The sequence below is a fragment of the Brassica oleracea genome, chromosome C3 (assembly GCF_000695525.1).
Source record: "Brassica oleracea var. oleracea cultivar TO1000 chromosome C3, BOL, whole genome shotgun sequence".
Lineage (NCBI taxonomy): Eukaryota > Viridiplantae > Streptophyta > Magnoliopsida > Brassicales > Brassicaceae > Brassica > Brassica oleracea.
In genome coordinates, this window is record NC_027750.1 from 9,986,505 (window position 1) to 10,005,347 (window position 18,843).

The window sequence follows — 18,843 nt, forward strand, 5'->3', positions numbered from 1 at the left end:
ATTTATATATAATTAACTATATAATAAAAACGAATTTTTATTTATAATATTTTTTTTTCAAAAAGATAATTTTCACATTGTGTTGTTATCTTAAAACATATTTTCAGTTATAAAAATTAAAATAAGATATAAAACTATTTATAATAATTAAGCGGTTAAAGTCATTGTTACCCATAATGAATTTCATATATAATTAATAATATAATTAAAATCGAATTTTATTAATAATATTAATTTTTTCAAATAAGATAATTATTATATATTGTGTTATTATCTTAAAATTTATTTTTTTCAATTATAAAATTTAGAAAATAAAAATAAACAATTTATAATTAAATATTAATCAAGTAAATTTGTATAAATATATTTACTAAAATATTTTTGATATGTGAGTGTTTTCTTTTAAAATTTAAGCACAATAATAAACATATATTTTTTAATTAAATTTATGTCATATATATATATATATAATTTGATGTTTGAAATTTTTTTGAAAACATAAATAATAAGTTATCATGCTGATTTTTTAATTAAGCCCGCATGTGCGGGCCAAACAACTAGTTATTTATAAATCTACAAAAGTAAACGAACTGTATGGCTCATTATCTTTAACTTTTAAATAATAGTATATATTTATTAAATTATATAATTAATCATAACCAAAACTAATAGTTTTCAATCCTATAACAAAATATTAAGATAAATATACATTATTATGTATAACCTCTACAAAAATACGAAGTTTAAGAATTTGTATTTTCAATAAGAAAAACAAATTGATTGGCTAATGCATGTATGGCTGCGTGCAAACTATTATCCAAAGATTCATAAAACAAATTTATTATCAAAACACATTTTCTTTTTAAGTTATTTTAATAATTTTCTATGATGAATTTATATAATAATAAATTTATTCATTAAAGGTATAAACAATATTAACCACTCTAACTTTTAATTTTTCTAGGTATTTTGTCCGTACAAGCGAATATAATTTTTGCGGAATATTTATTAGTTTAAATTAAACCATTAAGATAAATTATTATTTGTGTCTTTTAAAAACATAAATTAAACATCAAATTATTTATATTTGATGAAAAAAAATTTCATTGAAAGACTCAAATACTAAAAATAACCTATGTTTTTTTTAACTTTCTTTTTTCCTATTCACCTTAAAAGTTCGAGTTATTAACGGAAATGTCATTACTTTTTTTTTTCTTTTCTTCTGAAAATGAATCTTTTATCTTATCATTATCATCTTCCCCAAGTATTTAAAATACTGTCATTACCATCAATACACTAACCACCATGAACAACTAATTTGAAGCTCTTAATGCACCAAAGTTTCATTTTTTACTCTTCATATCTCATTATTTATGCACACAAATCACATATGTTTCACTCTCTCTTCAAATCCATCCAAAAAAACCAATATTTGATTCCAAACTTTGCAAGGTTCATAGAGACATTGAAGTTCATGATAACGACTTGATAGCTTTTATAGTGAAGTTCTGGATGTTTGGAGAAGCTAATCAAGACTAATCAAGACATCTCACAGGTTCAAGATATGAAATCGTTTTATTCTCAGATCTATTTCGCGAAGACTTTCAGAAGACTTCGGAAAGACTTTTAGAAGACTTAGCTAAATATGTTCTTCATCAAGAAGATTTTCCTACAAGTCTTCTAACTTTCATTTATCAAGAAAAAAAACTGAAAAATCCTAAAGAAGTCTTCTCGGATAAACATGTTAGTTTTGCAATTGACCGAAGTTTGTAAGAGATTTGACTTTTTATAGAAGACTTCTCGGGAAGTCTTCTCAGGGAAAACTTCTATAGAAGTTTTCTGAAAGTTTTCCCGAAGTCTTATCCCTGTCGAAAGAAGTCTGTGTAGGTTACTTTTGCAATTGAAAAATAATAGTAAAACATTTAATATTAATGAGAAGACTTCTTTCAAATTTTATTTCGGATTTTGGCCAAACCTTTGGTTACGAGAGAGAAGTCTTCTCTGGAAAAGTCAAATATAATCAATTGCAAAAGTATCTCAGGTAGACTTCTTACAACATTGAGAAAACTTTCAAAAGACATCTTTATCCGAGAAGTTCTACAAAAAATCAATTTTTGATAAACTTCGGTCAATTGCAAAACTAACATGTTTATCCGAGAAGTCTTCTCTGGCATTTTCGAAAAAAATTCAAATTCAAAAGTAAGCCAATACTTACAAAGGAAGACTTCTCAAGATGTCTTATGTATAGTAGACTTCCAAAAAAAGTTTTCCTTTGTAAATTTGCAATTAAAATGTTTTCTATGGATGTCATCTATGTCAATGTTTAATAAACTTTCATTTTTTCTACAATTAAAATGACTTTTTAATATTTTCTTATTAATTCATGTATAATAGTCAATATTGAGGCTCCTGGATGAAATTCATAACTTATTTGCTGATAATTACGAGATTTCAAATATTTATATTTACTAATGTTTCTAACTAATCCGAGAAGACTTTTTGAGAAGTCTTCTACGTTAGATTTTCTAGAGTGTTAAGTAAATTTAATGTATGTTTTTAACTTTCAAAAGTGTTAAGTAACTTCAAGAATATCAAGTAATGTGGTTTAATGTGTCTTTTTAGATTATAAGATATATTTTTTTAACTTACATGAGATTTAAAATTTCAACTTTCACTTAAAATTCAAGTTTGATCTTTTCTGAATTTGACTAAATTTTCTTCTGAAGTCTTCTCTCTTAGTTATAGTAAATTTGACTAAAATTTTGTGTTGTTGTGTTTTATTATGAGTGGGTAGAATGGTTAAAAAAATTTCTTAGTATGTTGTATCAATAACTTCAATAATGTAAAGTAATTTTAGTAAAATATGAACATATTTACCAAATTATTTTGATTAACATCTCTTCAAGTTTACAAAATAATTCACAACTAAAATAGTGTACATACAAATCATAAAGCAGAGCATAAACAAAACTTTTACACATAGAGCTAGATATCATTCTTCAACATAGATAAGCATGGACTCCACTTGACGTCATTCCTTTGTACCACTTTGGGCAGAAGACTTCGGAAGACTTCCCGAAGGCTTTGTGGGACGTCTTCTGGCATAAAATACATTAGAAGACTTCTTGAGAAGTCTTCCAAGAGTCTTCCGAGAGTCCAAGAGTCCTCTGAGAAGTCTTCCAAAGTCTGACTCAAAACAGAAAAAGCTTCAAAAATAATTTTTTATGCTTAAATAATAAACAAAATAATCACTTAGGTTGAATCTATAACCTTTTCGAATCTAATATATAAACACAAAATACATATCCAAAATTTATACCACTTTGAGAAGAAAACTTTGGAAGACTTCCTGAAGACTTTGTGGGACGTCTTCTAGCATAAAATGCATTAGAAGACTTCCCAAGAAGTCTTCCGAGAGTCTTCCAAGTGTCTTCTGAAAAGTCTTCCAAAATCTGACTTAGATCTGAAAATTTTGCATATTCAAAAGCATTCAAATGGCTTAAAAACAGAAAAACTTCAAAAATATTTTTGTATGCTTAATAATAAATAAAACAGTCACATTATGTTGAATTTATAACTTTTTAGAATCAAATATATAAAACAAACAAAATACATATCCAAAATTTGTACCACTTTAGGCAGAAGACTTCGGAAGACTTCCTGAAGACTTTGTGGAAAGTCTTCTAGCATAAAATGCATTAGAAGACTTGCTAGAAGTCTTCCGAGAGTCTTCTGAGAAGTCTTTCAAAGTCTGTCTCAGATCTGAATATTCAAAAATATTCAAATGGTTTCAAAACAGAGAAAAACTTCAAAAATAAAATTTCGGATTAAATAATAAACAAAACAGTCAAATTAGGTTGAATCTATTGCCTTTTAGAATCTAATATATAAAACACACAATAATACATATCCAAAATTTATAGAACTACCTTTGAATAAGTGAAATATGAGAACCATGTAATGAAAATCATGCAAAAAAAGATAAATCAATGAGAAGACATAAGAAAAAAAACGAGAAATGATTTAAATTTTGGTGTTTTGATGTTCAAAGAGATTAGAGAGAGGTTAGAGAGTTTTAGAGTGAGAAACATTACATTTTTGTTGCAGCCATTTGAAATGAAGAAAGAGAATGTGTAAATTTTCTTTATATATGAAGACAAAAATTCCAATTAGGTTAAATATTTTCGATAGAGATTCTAGACCCTAAAATCAAATACAGGAGAAGACTTCTAAAAGACTTCCAGAAGACTTCGCTTTAGGCGGGAAACTTAAAGTCAACTAAAATTTAGGCGGGAATACGTCAGAAGACTTCCAGAAATCTTCTAGAATTCTTCCAAACTATAAACTAATCAAATAACTAACTAAATAGCAAATAACAATTCATTAAAGTTTAAATCAACTTATAAATCAATTTAATATACACAAAACTAAACACAAACAATACTATAACATATGTTACTAAACTCTAAGCCAAAGTCTTCTCGGAGTCATCCAGACCTTATAATCAAATAACTAAGCAAAAACTTTTCTTTAAACTTAAAAAATACTTATAAAGTGTTTAAAACAAGTTATTAGATAACCACTCAACACACATAGGTCAAACTAAAAAAAAAATATAAAATTTCAAAATCTAACCCTGAAATACCAACAATATTATATAATATGTTATCAAACCCTAAACCAAAGGCTATCATGATTCAATCTACATTAACTCATCTATGTTAAAAATAATTTAATTGTAGTAAAACTAATTTTCATCATTTCGAAATGTTTATTAATAAATGATTTTGATTTTTTTCTCTTTCAAAATATTTTTTTATAAAATTTATTAATTACATTTAAGATCTACTACATGGGAAAACTTCTCATAGAAGACTTCTAGAAGACTTCGATTTACGCAGGAAACCTAAATTTTTCTAAAATTTAGGCGGGAGCCCTGAATTCTACTAATATTTAGGCGGAAAGTGTCAGAAGACTTTCCAAGAAGTCTTCTGTGAGTCTTTCAGACCCTATAATCAAATAATTAAGAAAAAACACTTTCTTAAACTTTTTAGATACTTAGAAAGTGTTTAAATCAATTCATTAGATAGTCATTAAACGCATATAGTTCAAAAAAATTATAAAAGAATATAAGATTTCAAAATCTAACCCTAAAAATACCAACAATACTATAATATATATTACCAAACCCTAAACCAAGGACTATCATGAGTTAATGTACATTCACTCATCTATGTTAAAAATAATTAAATTTTAGTAAAACTAACAATTTATATCATTCAGAAATATTTATTATTACATGATTTCAATTTTTTCTATCAAAATATTTATTATAAAACTTTAAATTATTTTAAAAATCTACTGAAGAGAAGACTTCTCTGTAAGTCTTTTCACGCGGAGGGTTATAATAGTAAAATTCAATACATGTTTTTTGTTTGGTCATAAGGATGTTGTTGTAATTTCCCAAGCTTTTAGGGTTATTTTTGCATTTGATTGAATATGCGGTATACTTTTGTATTCAAAATCAAGTTTTGAGCCATTTTTTGCAATTTCCACAAATATATTTATGTTTTTATTTGATTAATTTTTTATTTTAAATTGTTGTATATCTTAAAATAAAAAATTTATAATAGAAAAATATTATTTCAAAATAACAACACAATATATATGAATTATCTTATTTTTTAAAAAAAATGATATTATTAATATAAAATTCGTTTTAAATTATGTAATAAAAATATATAAAATTCATTAAGACAACAACATAATATATAACAATTATTTTATTTCTTAAAAAGAATGTGATATTATTAATGCAAATTAGTTTTTAATTATTATATATATATATATATATATATATATATATATATATATATTCATTAGGGTAAGCATGACATTAACTAGTCTAACTTTTAACTTGAGAACTCTGTTGCGAAAAATCACTTCCCAAATAATAGTATAGATAGATAAAATAATTTAGTAATAAAACTGTAAATAGTAATTCTTTAAAAACAAAGAAAATTTTATATATCTAAAATATAAGAAAAAATATTTTTCTACTTTTACTATATTGCTATAAAATTTGAGATAATATAATTTTAAAATATAAATTAAATTAACAAAATAAAATTATTGAATAATATATCAATAAAATAAAAATAGCCTTCCTAGGGAGAGTAATCTATATATTATTTGAGAAGTAGATTTGCTGATTTGTCATGTTCTTCATAACTTACATGTTAGTCGTCTAAAATATAATGCGCTAGACGACTTTCATGAAGTCTTCCAGACGAAGTCTTCTGACGAAGTCTTCTTCCATATCAAGTGGAGTCCAAGCTTGTCTTTGTAGAGGAATGATCTATATAGTTTTGTTTGTGGTATGTTTTGTGATTTGCATGTTTACTCTTTTAGTTGTGATTTTTTTGTAAAATCAGTAATAAAGTTTCCCAAGATGTAATACACGTGCTAACAATGTGTTTACACATTTACAAATCAATGAAATAATAAACTTCAATAGCTTTTTTTTTATCTTTGGATCTCCTATATGCAATAATAAACTCTAATGGCTTTCTTCTCATTTTAATAAACAAGAATGATGGTAGCCTCATATTGATACAACATTTTAAGAAGCATTTTAACCCTTCTTCCAACTCATAACAATAATCATCATTGGTGTCTATAACAATAATACTTAAGAGACGAAAACAAACAATAGTAACTAGTCAAAGCATATCACATTTTTTATAACTTTGTGTTGAAAAACTTAGTCAAATTCAGTAAAACTAAAGGAGAAAATATATTTTGAAAATATGAGTTTTACATATCTTGAAGTTACTTATCACTTTTAAAAATATAAGTTATTCAAAAACTAGCGTAGAAGATTTAAAAACTAGCGTAGAAGACTTCCATGGAAGTCTTCTCGGATCAGTTAGAAACTTTAATTAACGTGAATGTTGGTAACTTCATAAATATTACTCCCTCCGTTTTGTTTTATATGACATTTTGGAACAATGTTTTTGTTTTAATATATTTGACGTTCTCAGAAACCAATGTAAACTATCGTAATAAAAAACAATATTTGCCCAACATTTATTATATTACTCATGTGTTTTACGTTACAAGTCAATTAAAGAATGGCAAAAAAGATATTGGACTTAGTTTAATCTTTGTGTAAGTCTGTCTAACGTCATATAAAGAAAAACAGAGGGAGTACCCATTAAGTTATAAATTTCATTCAATAGCTCTAATATTGACTAATATACATGAATTAACAAAAAAGTATTAAAAAGTCTTTATAGGTTTATAGAAAATGAAAATTTATTAAATATTGACGCAGACGACTTCCACGGAGGTCGTCTAGTAGACTTCTACGAAGTCGTCCAATTAGGTTAGTTTTGCAATTGATCTTTAATCTAGACGACTTACATTGAAGTCGTCTATCTTTGTTTGTTAAAAACAAAATTCGATACGACTTCCATGTAAGTCGTCGACGAAAAACCGGTTAGTTTTGCATTTGAGCGGATTGTGTCAGAAATTTGACTTTTGCTGGACGACTTACATGTAAGTTGTCCAGTAGAAAATTAAAAAATCAATATTTTGTTATACCTAGACGACTTCCATGTAAGTCGTCTCAGGTTAGTTCTGCAATTGAAAAATAAAACAAAACAAAAAATATTATTTTTTTTCTAGACGACTTACACGGAAGTCGTCCATCCGACGACTTACACGGAAGTCGTCCGTCCGACTACTTACACGGAAGTCGTCCGTCCGACGACTTACACGGAAGTCGTCCAAGATAATCAAGGTTTGACCAGAATCTCGGAATAAAATCATGGACGACATGTAAGTCGTCCAGAAAAAGTCAAATTTCTGACACAATCCAGTCAAATGCAAAACTAACCCGTTTACCTTAGACGACTTACATGGAAGTCGTCTCAAATTTTTTTTTAAAAAACAAAGATGGACGACTTCCATGTAAATCGTCTAGAAAAACACATTTAAATGTCAATTGCAAAACAAACATTTGCATTGACCAGAAGACTTCCATGTAAGTCGTCTGCTACTCTCTGGACGAACAAATACGAAAAAAAAAATTCATAGTTTCAACCTGAGATAACTTGTTTAACACACAAAAGTCTTCTCCAAGCACCCAAAATCTCAGACAAAAGTGACCCACCAAGAATCATAAGTTTCAATGGCTTTATGAACCATAAAAATTTTAGAATCAAAATCTTGAGTTTTTTTTAGATGAAAATGGAGAGAAAGTAAAGAGATGTTGTTTTTAGTTCATAAGAATTGAGAAAGAAAGAATGTAAATAGATTTTTAGGTGCATTAAGAGCTTCAATTTGATTGTCTATGGTGGTTGGTGTATTGATGGCAATGACAATCTTGTGAATACTTGAGGAAGATGAGGGTGATAGAGTAAAAATGCCATTTTCGAAAAGAAAAAAAAATTAATGGCATTTTCGTGAATAATATGGACTTGTGGGGTGAATAAGACAAAAGAAAAATCCAAAAAAGAACATGAGTTAATTTTAGGTTTGACTTTAAGTTTTGAGTCAATTTTGCAAAAACTCCATTATTAATTTTAATAAATAATTTTAATGATAATTTATCATTATCATGAAAATAATTAAAATACATATCACATAAGATAGAATGAATCATCTATCTTTTAAAATAATTTTCTTATGAAAATCAAAATCATTCATTGTGATAATTTCTGGAAAAAAAAATCGCAAAAAATTCAAATATAAATCGAATATCCTTTTCAAATAATTAGATTATATTTTTAATATATAATTACCCTAAATATAAAAATTGAATTTCATTAATTTGAAAATCATCATTATCTAAAAAACTATATTATGTTATCGAAAAATATTTTATATCATAATATTTTTAAAATAAATATAAATCTATGTATATAGTTTTATGTATATTGGACATTTCAAGTTTGTTTTAATAATAAAATATTTTTTATTAAAATATTTTTTTATCATATATAAAATTTAATATTTAATCAATTATTAAATATTTTAAAAGCATGAAAACAATTTATTCTGATAGTTTTTCAATTGATAATATATTTATTTACAATTTTTTGTAAAATTATTAAACCCGCAATTGCAGACAAAACACCTAATCATCTAGTATTATAAAATGAAACCAATTAAAATGCTAAATCTTTGTAGTCTGTACAACAAAAACAATTTTCTTTCAAAAAGTATTTAACCAAGTTATCTCGCAGTGTACAGTTTGAATTTATATGACTACATTGAACCTAAGTCTCATTTCCCACACACGGGTTCGACTTCCCCTTGCAACAAATATCTTTTACAAAAAGCAAACTTCGTTTTCTAATAGTAAAAATGAATGTACATATAACCTTTTGCCCAACTGTTTATCTTTTTCTTTGTTGGGTTTGGAAACTGAAGCTAAGAAGAAGGTTTAACGCCGAATGTGTTCTTACAATCTTCACATCTACATTTTATGGAACAGCCCGCATCGCCCTTCAAAGAAAAACATCATATACCAAATTAGAGGAAAGTTAATCAAATAGTTTTTATTAGAAGAAGAAAGAAAAATGAAAAAAACCTGAAAGCATTCACAGTATTTCTTCGAACAGTTTGATTTCTTGCAGTTGCAGCCACGTCTATGGCGGCCAGAAGCTGGAGTTTTGCTAGCATCGCCCTCCTGTGTGTCATTACAGTTTATTATCCTTTCAGACAAAGAATGATGGGGAGCATTAAAGAGGATGGATCTTACCCTGGTTTCTTGAACTGAATCTGAGCTTCTACCGATGATTTTAGGAGTAAATGCAAGTGGGTCCCGAGACTCGATGTTTTCGCGACTAGCCCAGATGGTATCGTTATGAATAGGTATGTTGTGGCAATATAAACATGAGCATGGTGGCTCTGTAGAACAATAGACTCCAGCAGCAAAGCATTCACACTTACTGCACATAAAAATATCAAGAGAGAATCAATACACCAAACTTTTTGATGAAGAGCCTAAAAGATCACAGACAAGTGGAATTATGTATAGCTTACAGTTGCAAACACTTGGACTTTTTGCATTTGCATCGCTTACGTGACTCTCCTTCTCCAGCTTCCAACTTTAGCCCCCGTGTGTTTAGTACAATGCAGAAAGGTTACTAAAACAGAGAAGAAGATTCTATCAAGTAAGGTAATTACAGGGGTCTGCTGAGTTCGTGACTTAAGTTGCTTCAGTACTGCTGCCGATACACCTCCTCCTTGATGATTCCCTTGATCCATCTCACTGTTTCAGGACAGGATAAGAAGGGACAGCAAATATGCATGCAAAGAAAAAATTTAAGCAGAGACAATTTTTTACCCATTATAGGTTGTTCCTGGTTGGGATGTCTCAGTGTTCATTGGATTCGGTTGCTTCATTTGAATTTGCTGCTCCTTCGCTTTATCTTGTTGCGCCTATATATCAAAGCCACATGTCAGTTACCAAAACAAAAAAAAATATCTCCAGTTGATAGATAAGCCAAGCCACCTCTATATAATACTCAGAAGGGTTCCAGTTTATGAAGTTAAACACTCTCTCTACATCTTCATCATCTAGGGCTCCCACATCTCCAAACGGGTCCATGTCAGCCCACATCTCATAACGCTTCCATGTCATCCATAAGAATGATGAGAATAAAATGGATCCAGAGGGAATGCATGAGGAACTTAAGAATCATACCAGTTGGTTTGCATCATAACCATACATCATTGGCCCTTTTGGCATGTTACGAGTTATAGCTACTCTTTCGACAGGGGTATACGTTGACGGCTGTGAGTTGGATGGTCACAAAAAAGGAAGTTGTTGCTCAATCATCTCACAAACTGAAAAATATACTAACATGGACCACAACACAGGATTCACATAAAAGTACCTGCTGTGATTGAAAAGGATCTTGTTGGTGAGAAGAAGATTGCTGTCCTTGCGGCATGTTGATAAGCTACAGACCAAAAACAGCAACGGAAAAAATGGAAAATCAGAAAGATGCTTGGCAGCCAAAAGCTGTTAGGATAACACAACACACATTAATCTTGCAGAGTTTTCAAAGGACAAGTAGCAGCCTACAAGGACAGACGTATTGATCCAATTTACCAACTAACGAGCACATAAAAATTAGATGCAGCTGTGGAAGTTTTCACCCGAAAAAATTAAAGAATTCAGCTCAACAGATGCACACCAAAGTATTAAAATTTGGAAACTTTTCTGAAAAAGGAGATTTGAACAGTCATCAAGAAAGGTAATTACAGGGGTCTGCTGAATGCTTGACTGAATTGCTGCCGAAACACCTCCTTGATGCGCCTAATTATCAAAACCACAGGTCAGTTACCAAATAAAAAAAATATCTCCAGATGGTAAATAAGCCCACCTCTGCAGCAGACTCCGAATGCTTCTCATTCGTACTAGCAACGAAGAAGGCCCAGAACACAGACCACCACTGAGAAAGATACCCACCAGGAGTATCAATTGCTACATCATTCACAAGAACACCAACGAGTCAATCACTTAGCTTAATGAAACAAAAAAAAAACAGCTTGAATCAGAACAATCAAAAGAAGCCAACAGGACAAAAACATACCAACAGGATCCATAGAGACTTTCACTTCAGTCATGAACGAGTAAGCAGTGTAATGCAGTTTCTTCTTCACCAGATAATCATATATGTAAACGTTAAGCTCATACTCTACAGCAGAGTCTAAAAGCTTCTCTTTCGTCTTAGCATTGTAGATGTCCAAGAACATAGACCACCTCTCGAACAGAAACCCACCAGGAGTATCAATTGCTACGTCATTCACACAAACACAACTAAATAAAGAGCCAATTCCCATTGAACAAGAAACGGCTTCACATAGACTTCAGAAGTGGATTTTTACCAACGTGATCCGGAGAGACTTTCCTTTCAGTCATGAACGAGTTAGCAGTGTTATGCAGTTTCTTTTTCACCAGATGATCATATATGTAAACGTCAAGCCTACACCCACCCAACAAAAGGGAAAGTGATATCAAATTAAAAAAAAGGTTATAACTTTCCACGAAGAATTCAATTTCAGATTCACTTACATCTTATCAGCTTCCCAATTACTCTGCGCCATGATAGCTTCAGCCCAAAGATAAGCGAGTCAAATCTTGAATTGACTTCAGAGTTTCGATTGTTTGATGATAAAGAAACCAACCGCCTAAACAATTCCGAACCCTAATTCGATCTTCTTCTTCAAAGTCGATAGCTTTAGAGACCAAGCATTGACGCTACTGCATATACAGAGAAGAATTAAAATGAGAATCGGGGGTTAACGCGAACGCGAACACGAACACAGAAGTAATCTAATTGATAATTTGAAAGCTCACAGTTTACTTGAGCGAAAAGAAACGAAATTGAGAATCTTGGGCTTGGAGAGATTCCAGTGAACTGTTTTCGCGAGAGAGAAAGAGAGAAGGAGAGGGAGGGAGAGGTTTTGAACAGTTTTGGAGATCTTTAAGAGGTTCGGCTCATTTAATGGGCCTTGATGTTTGGAGCTGTAAGCTCCTTAATAGGCCTAATATTGGTTTCTGTTATTTATTATTTAACCACGTGAACCCGGTCGTTTTATGTATTAAAGCATCTACCACCAGGTATGCATGTTTATTTGGAGTTTTCACCAAAAAAAATAATACTGTAACATATTCTGATTAAATATTTGTTGTTAAAAAAAAATTCTGATTAGATATTTAAATCTAACGAAAAAACAGACCTGTTTAACTTCATTTTCTCGAAAAATTGCGTCTTTTCTTCGAAAACTCCATATGTCTCTCTTTCCTATATTCCCTTTTGAACATTTCCTATTCTCTTACAAAATCTGGTTATACGGTTATACATATCAATAAACTCAGGTACAGATGGAGAAGCTCTTAAATAATTTGATGTCAAAGACTTTCTTGATCAGTTTATTATGTTGCTCAATGAGGAAAGACAAGTAGCAAGCATGCAGCAACTAGTTTTTATGATCTCCTCTTGGGTCATCTTTAAAGTAAATTTAGATGAGTCAGGAAGCACATATGTGAGACTTGTATATGGTTTCTAGTTAGAGATATCTATTGTTATTCAAACGTGGATTTTCAAAAACGCTTTAAAATTCATCAGAACTTTTAAACTTGTCAATAAATAAAAAATATTCAGAAACCCACTGTTACTGAATAAAATTTAAATTGTGGATTTTAGAATGATTTAAAAGGGATGCATTGAATCAAAGGCTTCAAGAGATTTTGGGATTTTGTTAAAATCTCATGTTATTCAATTAGTGATTTTAAAAACTTTTTTCAAATCAAATGTTATACAATATGGATTTTGTGCAAAGACATTAAAACTCACTTGTAATCTCCTCTTATTCAACAAACAATTTGTAAAACCTAAATCAACTTCATTGTTATTCAATTATAAACAATATTTAAAAATTGTGATAAAGACTTTAGAAGAATACATTCAATATTATTTAAAATAATTCCTCCAAAGGTGAATGATCAACGTTGATGGATGGCGAGGTTTTTTTTGCGGCAAGCTTCCATGGCTGCATCGAAATCCCACTTGAACCCTTGGAGGTAAAAAAGTGATTCTTCTGTACACACTCCAAAATTATCGCATATTTCTTTTACATAATCATGAGCCATTGTATCGTCTCTCTCTTGGCGCAACGTACTTTCTTCAAGAATCTGTGCAACTGAGTATAATTTTTCTAAATAACGACTAACAAGCGCCGTTTTATATAAGACCATATTTAAAGATTATATGCGTCTATGCACCCAAACCCAACCATAATTAATCTAATGCCCTTCCTCATGTGCTTAGGTTTTCCATTCCAATTGTACTTCAGTTGTAGGCAAACAGTAAGCCTAGGATTTGTGTCAGTGGTGAAAAAGTTAAACCACCTCTATAAACTATTTAGTAGCATATGTTATGTGAACCACTATACATGAATCAATACACTTCTATATTGTATCAAACAATATCACTTTCCTCTTTCTCTGATTCCTCGGTTTGGGAAGAACCGACTGGGAAATGATTCTAATCATATTGTAAAAGAATCAGAAACATGTAAAACCCGAACCGGTAAAGGTGATTAACCCTTTTCTTTTGTCAAAGTCGATGTCATTCCACGCCCACACAGGAAACCATATGAGGAAGGTCAAGTGATGTGCTCTTATCCTCCGTTATTTAACTTTTCATCTTATTTACTAGTTGAGACTTTTTTTATGCTTGGGTGTATCTTGTATTTGTTAAAGGGTTCTTCCCATATTGCCTCATACATCAACACATGTCTTTGTAGTTTGATGTGAAACCCGCTAAATTTTTGAGTTATACAGTGTCTAAGATATGCAACACTCGTCTACTACAAAGTTTACCGATAACACAAATTAGTTTCAGCTAACATAATGTGTACCCTCTAATTTTGATAGTTATGCATTGTCTAAGATATGCAACATTCGCCAACTATAAATTTAACGGTTAATAATTATTGGATATGTAACATAACACATGCAACACTCAGTAGATGCTGTTCTACACCTTGAACTTAGTAGATGCTGTTGGATGTTTTGACACAATACTTTAGCTCTGATGTTCGTGATGATGGCGAGACATTGTTCCAGGCAGAAAAAGGAAACACTAGTGCAGTCGTATGGTGGAACAAGCTCTCGAAACGTGTCAAAGAGCCCGCGAGATGTGTTTTGAACTTGTTTAAATGTCTTAGATAACTTAAAACTTGGATGTTCGATGTTTGTTGCTTAAAGTGTCTTGGTTTAGAGTTTAGACTATTAGAATATTAAGTATTAATATGTAAAAAAGAAATATTTGGATAACTGAGTCTTTTTAGTATTATTAAGAAAACTATTCTTTTTTTAAATAAACATGTCTAGAACTTAAAACATATTTAGCACATGTTTTAAAAAAGTTATTTAAAAACTTCATTAATTTAAAACGTGAGTCCGTTATATACTACAATAAATTAGACACCTAAAACATTTGGTATTTTGGATAAAATATCGAATAATTAAGATAATTCAAATAAAAATCTTAGATTTTTGGATTATTTTGGATATTTCGGATGAAACTATCTGGATACTTTTGGGGTAGATCAGATATTTTATACTAATTTAATTTTCTTCAAATAATTATGGATATTTTTAATAGATTTTAAGTTATAAATATATATATATATATATATATATATATATATATATAGTTATGTTATATGTATACATAATTAATATTGTATTATATTCGGGTATTCGTTGGGTTCTGATTCGGTTCAGTTATTTTGAATATAGAAATATAGTAAAGGGTATTTGAGAGTTTCGATCTGATTTTGATTTTAGACATTTTGGTTCGGTTATTTTTGGTTTTGTTTTTTTTTTTGTCCAGGCCTGTGAACAATAGGCAGATCATACACTTAAAATTTACAACAAAAAAAGATCCCAACCAAGTTCGCTTCTGCTATGTCTTCTGCTATGTTTGAAAATGTATTAATATTTACAACCTTGGGATTAATATTCCATCGAACTGAATTGAACAAGATATCCGCTTCCGGTTCATATCCGGTTTTGAATTTGGTTTAGATTGAAAACATTTTAAAATATTGTGGTTATCGATTTGGTAGTCGGTTAGGTTGGTTTTCATGAATTTCTTTTATCCAATCTTTAAACCAAATTAACCCAATTTAACTGTAACTAACCAAGTTTTATTACAAGTTTAAATCAAAATCCAAAATATCGGTTCAATAAAATAAATTAAAATACCAAAATAACCAAGAACTGAACCAAACTAATATCTTCAGTGAGGCTTTGGACGATCCGATTTAACCGAAACCAAAGCTTTTGAATAATTGTTATTATTTTTATTTCCCACAACCAGAGAAAAAAAAACATTTGAAATCGAAGTTATCACCGGAAAGCTTGTGGAGAAATGTCGATGGGAAGCGACTCGACGTGGGTGGGGAAGAAACCGATCAGGCGCATCGGCGGATTCTCTGATGCTCTCTCCATCGCCTCCGATCTCGGTTACGCCGTCGCTCCTCCTCCCTCGCAGGTAACTCACCAATCTATCAAATCTTCAGTTTAAATCTGATCAGCATCGGAACTAGGTTTCACATTACTTCGATTAGCCAAGGTTAGTATCTACTATTGATGTTTCTGTTAGATTGATTTGGAGAACAAAGGGTTTGAGATCTGTAGTTTTCTTACAGAGCTCAGTGTTGTAAGTATTGAATCTCAATCTGTCATGAACTAGAGAGACAATGAATGGTTGTTTTGTATAATCAATTAGCTACATTTGTGATCATTCATTTTCAGATGTTTAGAAATATTTTTTTTATCCGGGGCAAAACTATAAACAATTGATAATATCTTTACAAATTTGAATAATCAATAGGGGAAATTTTAAAATTATGTACAGAACTATAATTAGTATTAACAAAATTCATGGTGGGCAGCTGCCCCCACCCTTATACAACATGGCTTCAGCTAACATTATGCTAAGTAGTAACGCAAACTGTGCTCAAATAAATTTCGAGTGTAGGAAGAATTACAAAGCTTGGCGTCTTCAAATGGCGAAAAGGGTGATGATTTGATAAGGGTGTTGCGAGAGTTATCTGCTGTGCAAAGGAAAATTGCTGATTTTCAGGTGGAGCTTCAAGGGAGGAAGGTAGGTAAACCATCTTTCAGGGGTTGCATGCCTGAATATTGTATATGTAACAAGTTTTGTTAAATGCTTTGTATCTAAACATCTTTGTTGTCGAATATCAGGATGATAAGAATGTGGCACATTTGACTCATGTGAGTGAAATGCAAAAGAAGATCGAGACACTATCAAGGATTACTCAAATATTGAAAGATGTTATACAAAATAAGGTACATACTTTCTCTGTTAAAAGGGTTTCTATCTTTCCAGTTCATTTAGCTCTCTCTTCTGCTTTTAAGTGATATCCCTTTTAGTCACTGAATACTTTATCATTCTGAAAATTTGAGAAATCGGAGTTCTTGCTTAAGATGTTTTGGCAACATTAGCTCCTGTGGAATGTCCTAAGACTGTTTTATCTTTTCAGCCATTTTTGGCACCTCAAGTTGAAGTCCCTTTACATCATTTTTCCCTGTTTATATGACAGGATCGCATCATTGCTCGTCTCCAACAGCCTTATTCACTAGATTGTATTCCAGTTGAAGCAGAATATCAGGTGACTCATGTTATTTAATAGTCTTAGCCACTTTGGAGATCATGTAAACCTTAATTCATATCTGAATTCATGTCATTTGAGTAGTATCTGATAGCTTTGTTCTGCTTTGTTATTTCAGAAACAATTTTCAGAGTTGCTAATGAAAGCCGCCAGTGATTATGGCGCCTTAACAGCATCAGTGTCTGATTTTCAGTGGAGCCAAAACTTTAAAGAACCTCCTTCAGTCTGGGGGGTATGCTTTTACTCTCCTTTTACATCCATCTTTGGTTTTTCCCCGTTATAACTTTTCAGACATAACTATATATGTTTCGTTGCATATCTTTCTTATACTCGTCAGTTAAGAGTCTTGTACAATGTTCATAGTTTAAGAGGAAAGCTCTGTACTAGTCACACTGTGTTATGCTTTCCTGTAAACTTTATATAATTTATAATACATCGCCTAATGATTTTGCTTAGTATAAGAGACCAATTGTGATCGTCAGGGCAAAGAATTAGATTTCTCTGTAGTTATCTTGCTGTACCAACAGATAAAGAGATTAACAATTGTATGGAATGTTGATAAACAGTTGATGCTTTGGTTTTGCATGTTATGATCTCACTCTCTTCACAATTTTCACCCCAGGAAATGCTGCGTCCGATACCAGTGGCACTAGCGTCATGCACGAGATTCTTCGAGGCCATGACTGCGATGAGAGAATCATTCGCGACTCTTCAAGACCTTCGAGTTGGTAACTCTGCAGCTTCTTTACCAACAACACCAGGAAGTAGCGAAACGCCACATAGAGACTCAGATTGCGTGACTCCACCTCAAGGGAGAACAGATTTAAGCTTCGACGACTTAGCTGTTCAGGCCACAAGGAGACAAATCCCTGATCAAAATGAAGCTGAAGGCGAAGAAGATGGTAATGGCAATGAGAATGCTCAACTTGACCGGAGACTATCATGGCCTCCTTCGGTTAAGAAGAGTGGTGTTTAAGCATGCGGTATTGCTTTTGCTTGAGGTTCTTAATATCGATTGTGTTTTTGTTCTATCAATATTTGTGTCTTTTATGGATTTGAAAATCTTTGGTGAAACTTGAAAGTAGATTAAAAATAGTGTTTATTATATTCAACCTTGGTTTTACAATTCTATGTATAACTAAATGTTTCTAGTTTTCACATTTTCTCATGTGGAAAAGAGTGGTGTTTTTGACGTGACCAACTACGTAATATATCATATTTATCGTGTAGTAAGTTTGTATTTTCTTAATGTACTAGATTAAGATCCGCGCGGAATAAACATTATATATAAAAATTATTTTATGTATTATATGTTCTTACATATTATGAAATAATAAATATATATTGAATAATTAAAAGTCAATAACTATTACATATATAATTAAATTGGTGCGAACATATAAATCAATTTTATTAATCCAAACATTTTTTAAAAAAAATTGATAGAATATGTAATTAAATTTAAATGATATTAACATACATAGTATATTTTTAATATTAATGTCTATTTTATTTTATTTTATTTTATTTAAATGATGCTTTCTACTCATATGTTTTTTTATCATGTGTATTTTAAATAGCAAAAACTTTAAATTACTGATAACAAAATTT

At 30.5% G+C, this 18,843-nt stretch overlaps 2 protein-coding genes across 3 annotated transcripts; one reads left to right on the forward strand and one right to left on the reverse strand.

Moving 5' to 3' along the window:
- Positions 1-9,263: 9,263 nt before the first annotated feature.
- On the reverse strand, positions 9,264-12,468 carry LOC106333301. Of its 2 annotated transcripts, none has more exons than XM_013771763.1 (15): positions 12,387-12,468; positions 12,095-12,283; positions 11,908-12,005; positions 11,613-11,816; positions 11,403-11,503; positions 11,282-11,335; positions 10,911-10,976; positions 10,718-10,807; positions 10,526-10,642; positions 10,358-10,452; positions 10,198-10,282; positions 10,054-10,118; positions 9,770-9,959; positions 9,599-9,697; positions 9,264-9,513 (listed from the first exon to the last, which is right to left on the reverse strand). In XM_013771763.1, the coding sequence occupies exons 2-15, from the start codon at positions 12,124-12,126 to the stop codon at positions 9,439-9,441; spliced, it is 1,371 nt and encodes a 456-aa protein (XP_013627217.1). In that variant the 5' UTR covers positions 12,127-12,283; positions 12,387-12,468; the 3' UTR covers positions 9,264-9,438. The 2 variants fall into 2 exon arrangements, with proteins under 2 accessions (XP_013627217.1, XP_013627216.1); XM_013771762.1 differs by having other exon boundaries at positions 12,380-12,468.
- A 3,405-nt stretch (positions 12,469-15,873) lies between these two features.
- Positions 15,874-18,429, forward strand: LOC106331637. The gene is made up of 6 exons (XM_013770027.1): positions 15,874-16,088; positions 16,578-16,703; positions 16,805-16,909; positions 17,164-17,232; positions 17,351-17,464; positions 17,855-18,429. Exons 1-6 carry the CDS (start codon positions 15,966-15,968, stop codon positions 18,206-18,208), a joined length of 891 nt encoding a protein of 296 aa, XP_013625481.1. The 5' UTR covers positions 15,874-15,965; the 3' UTR covers positions 18,209-18,429.
- Positions 18,430-18,843: the final 414 nt, after the last annotated feature.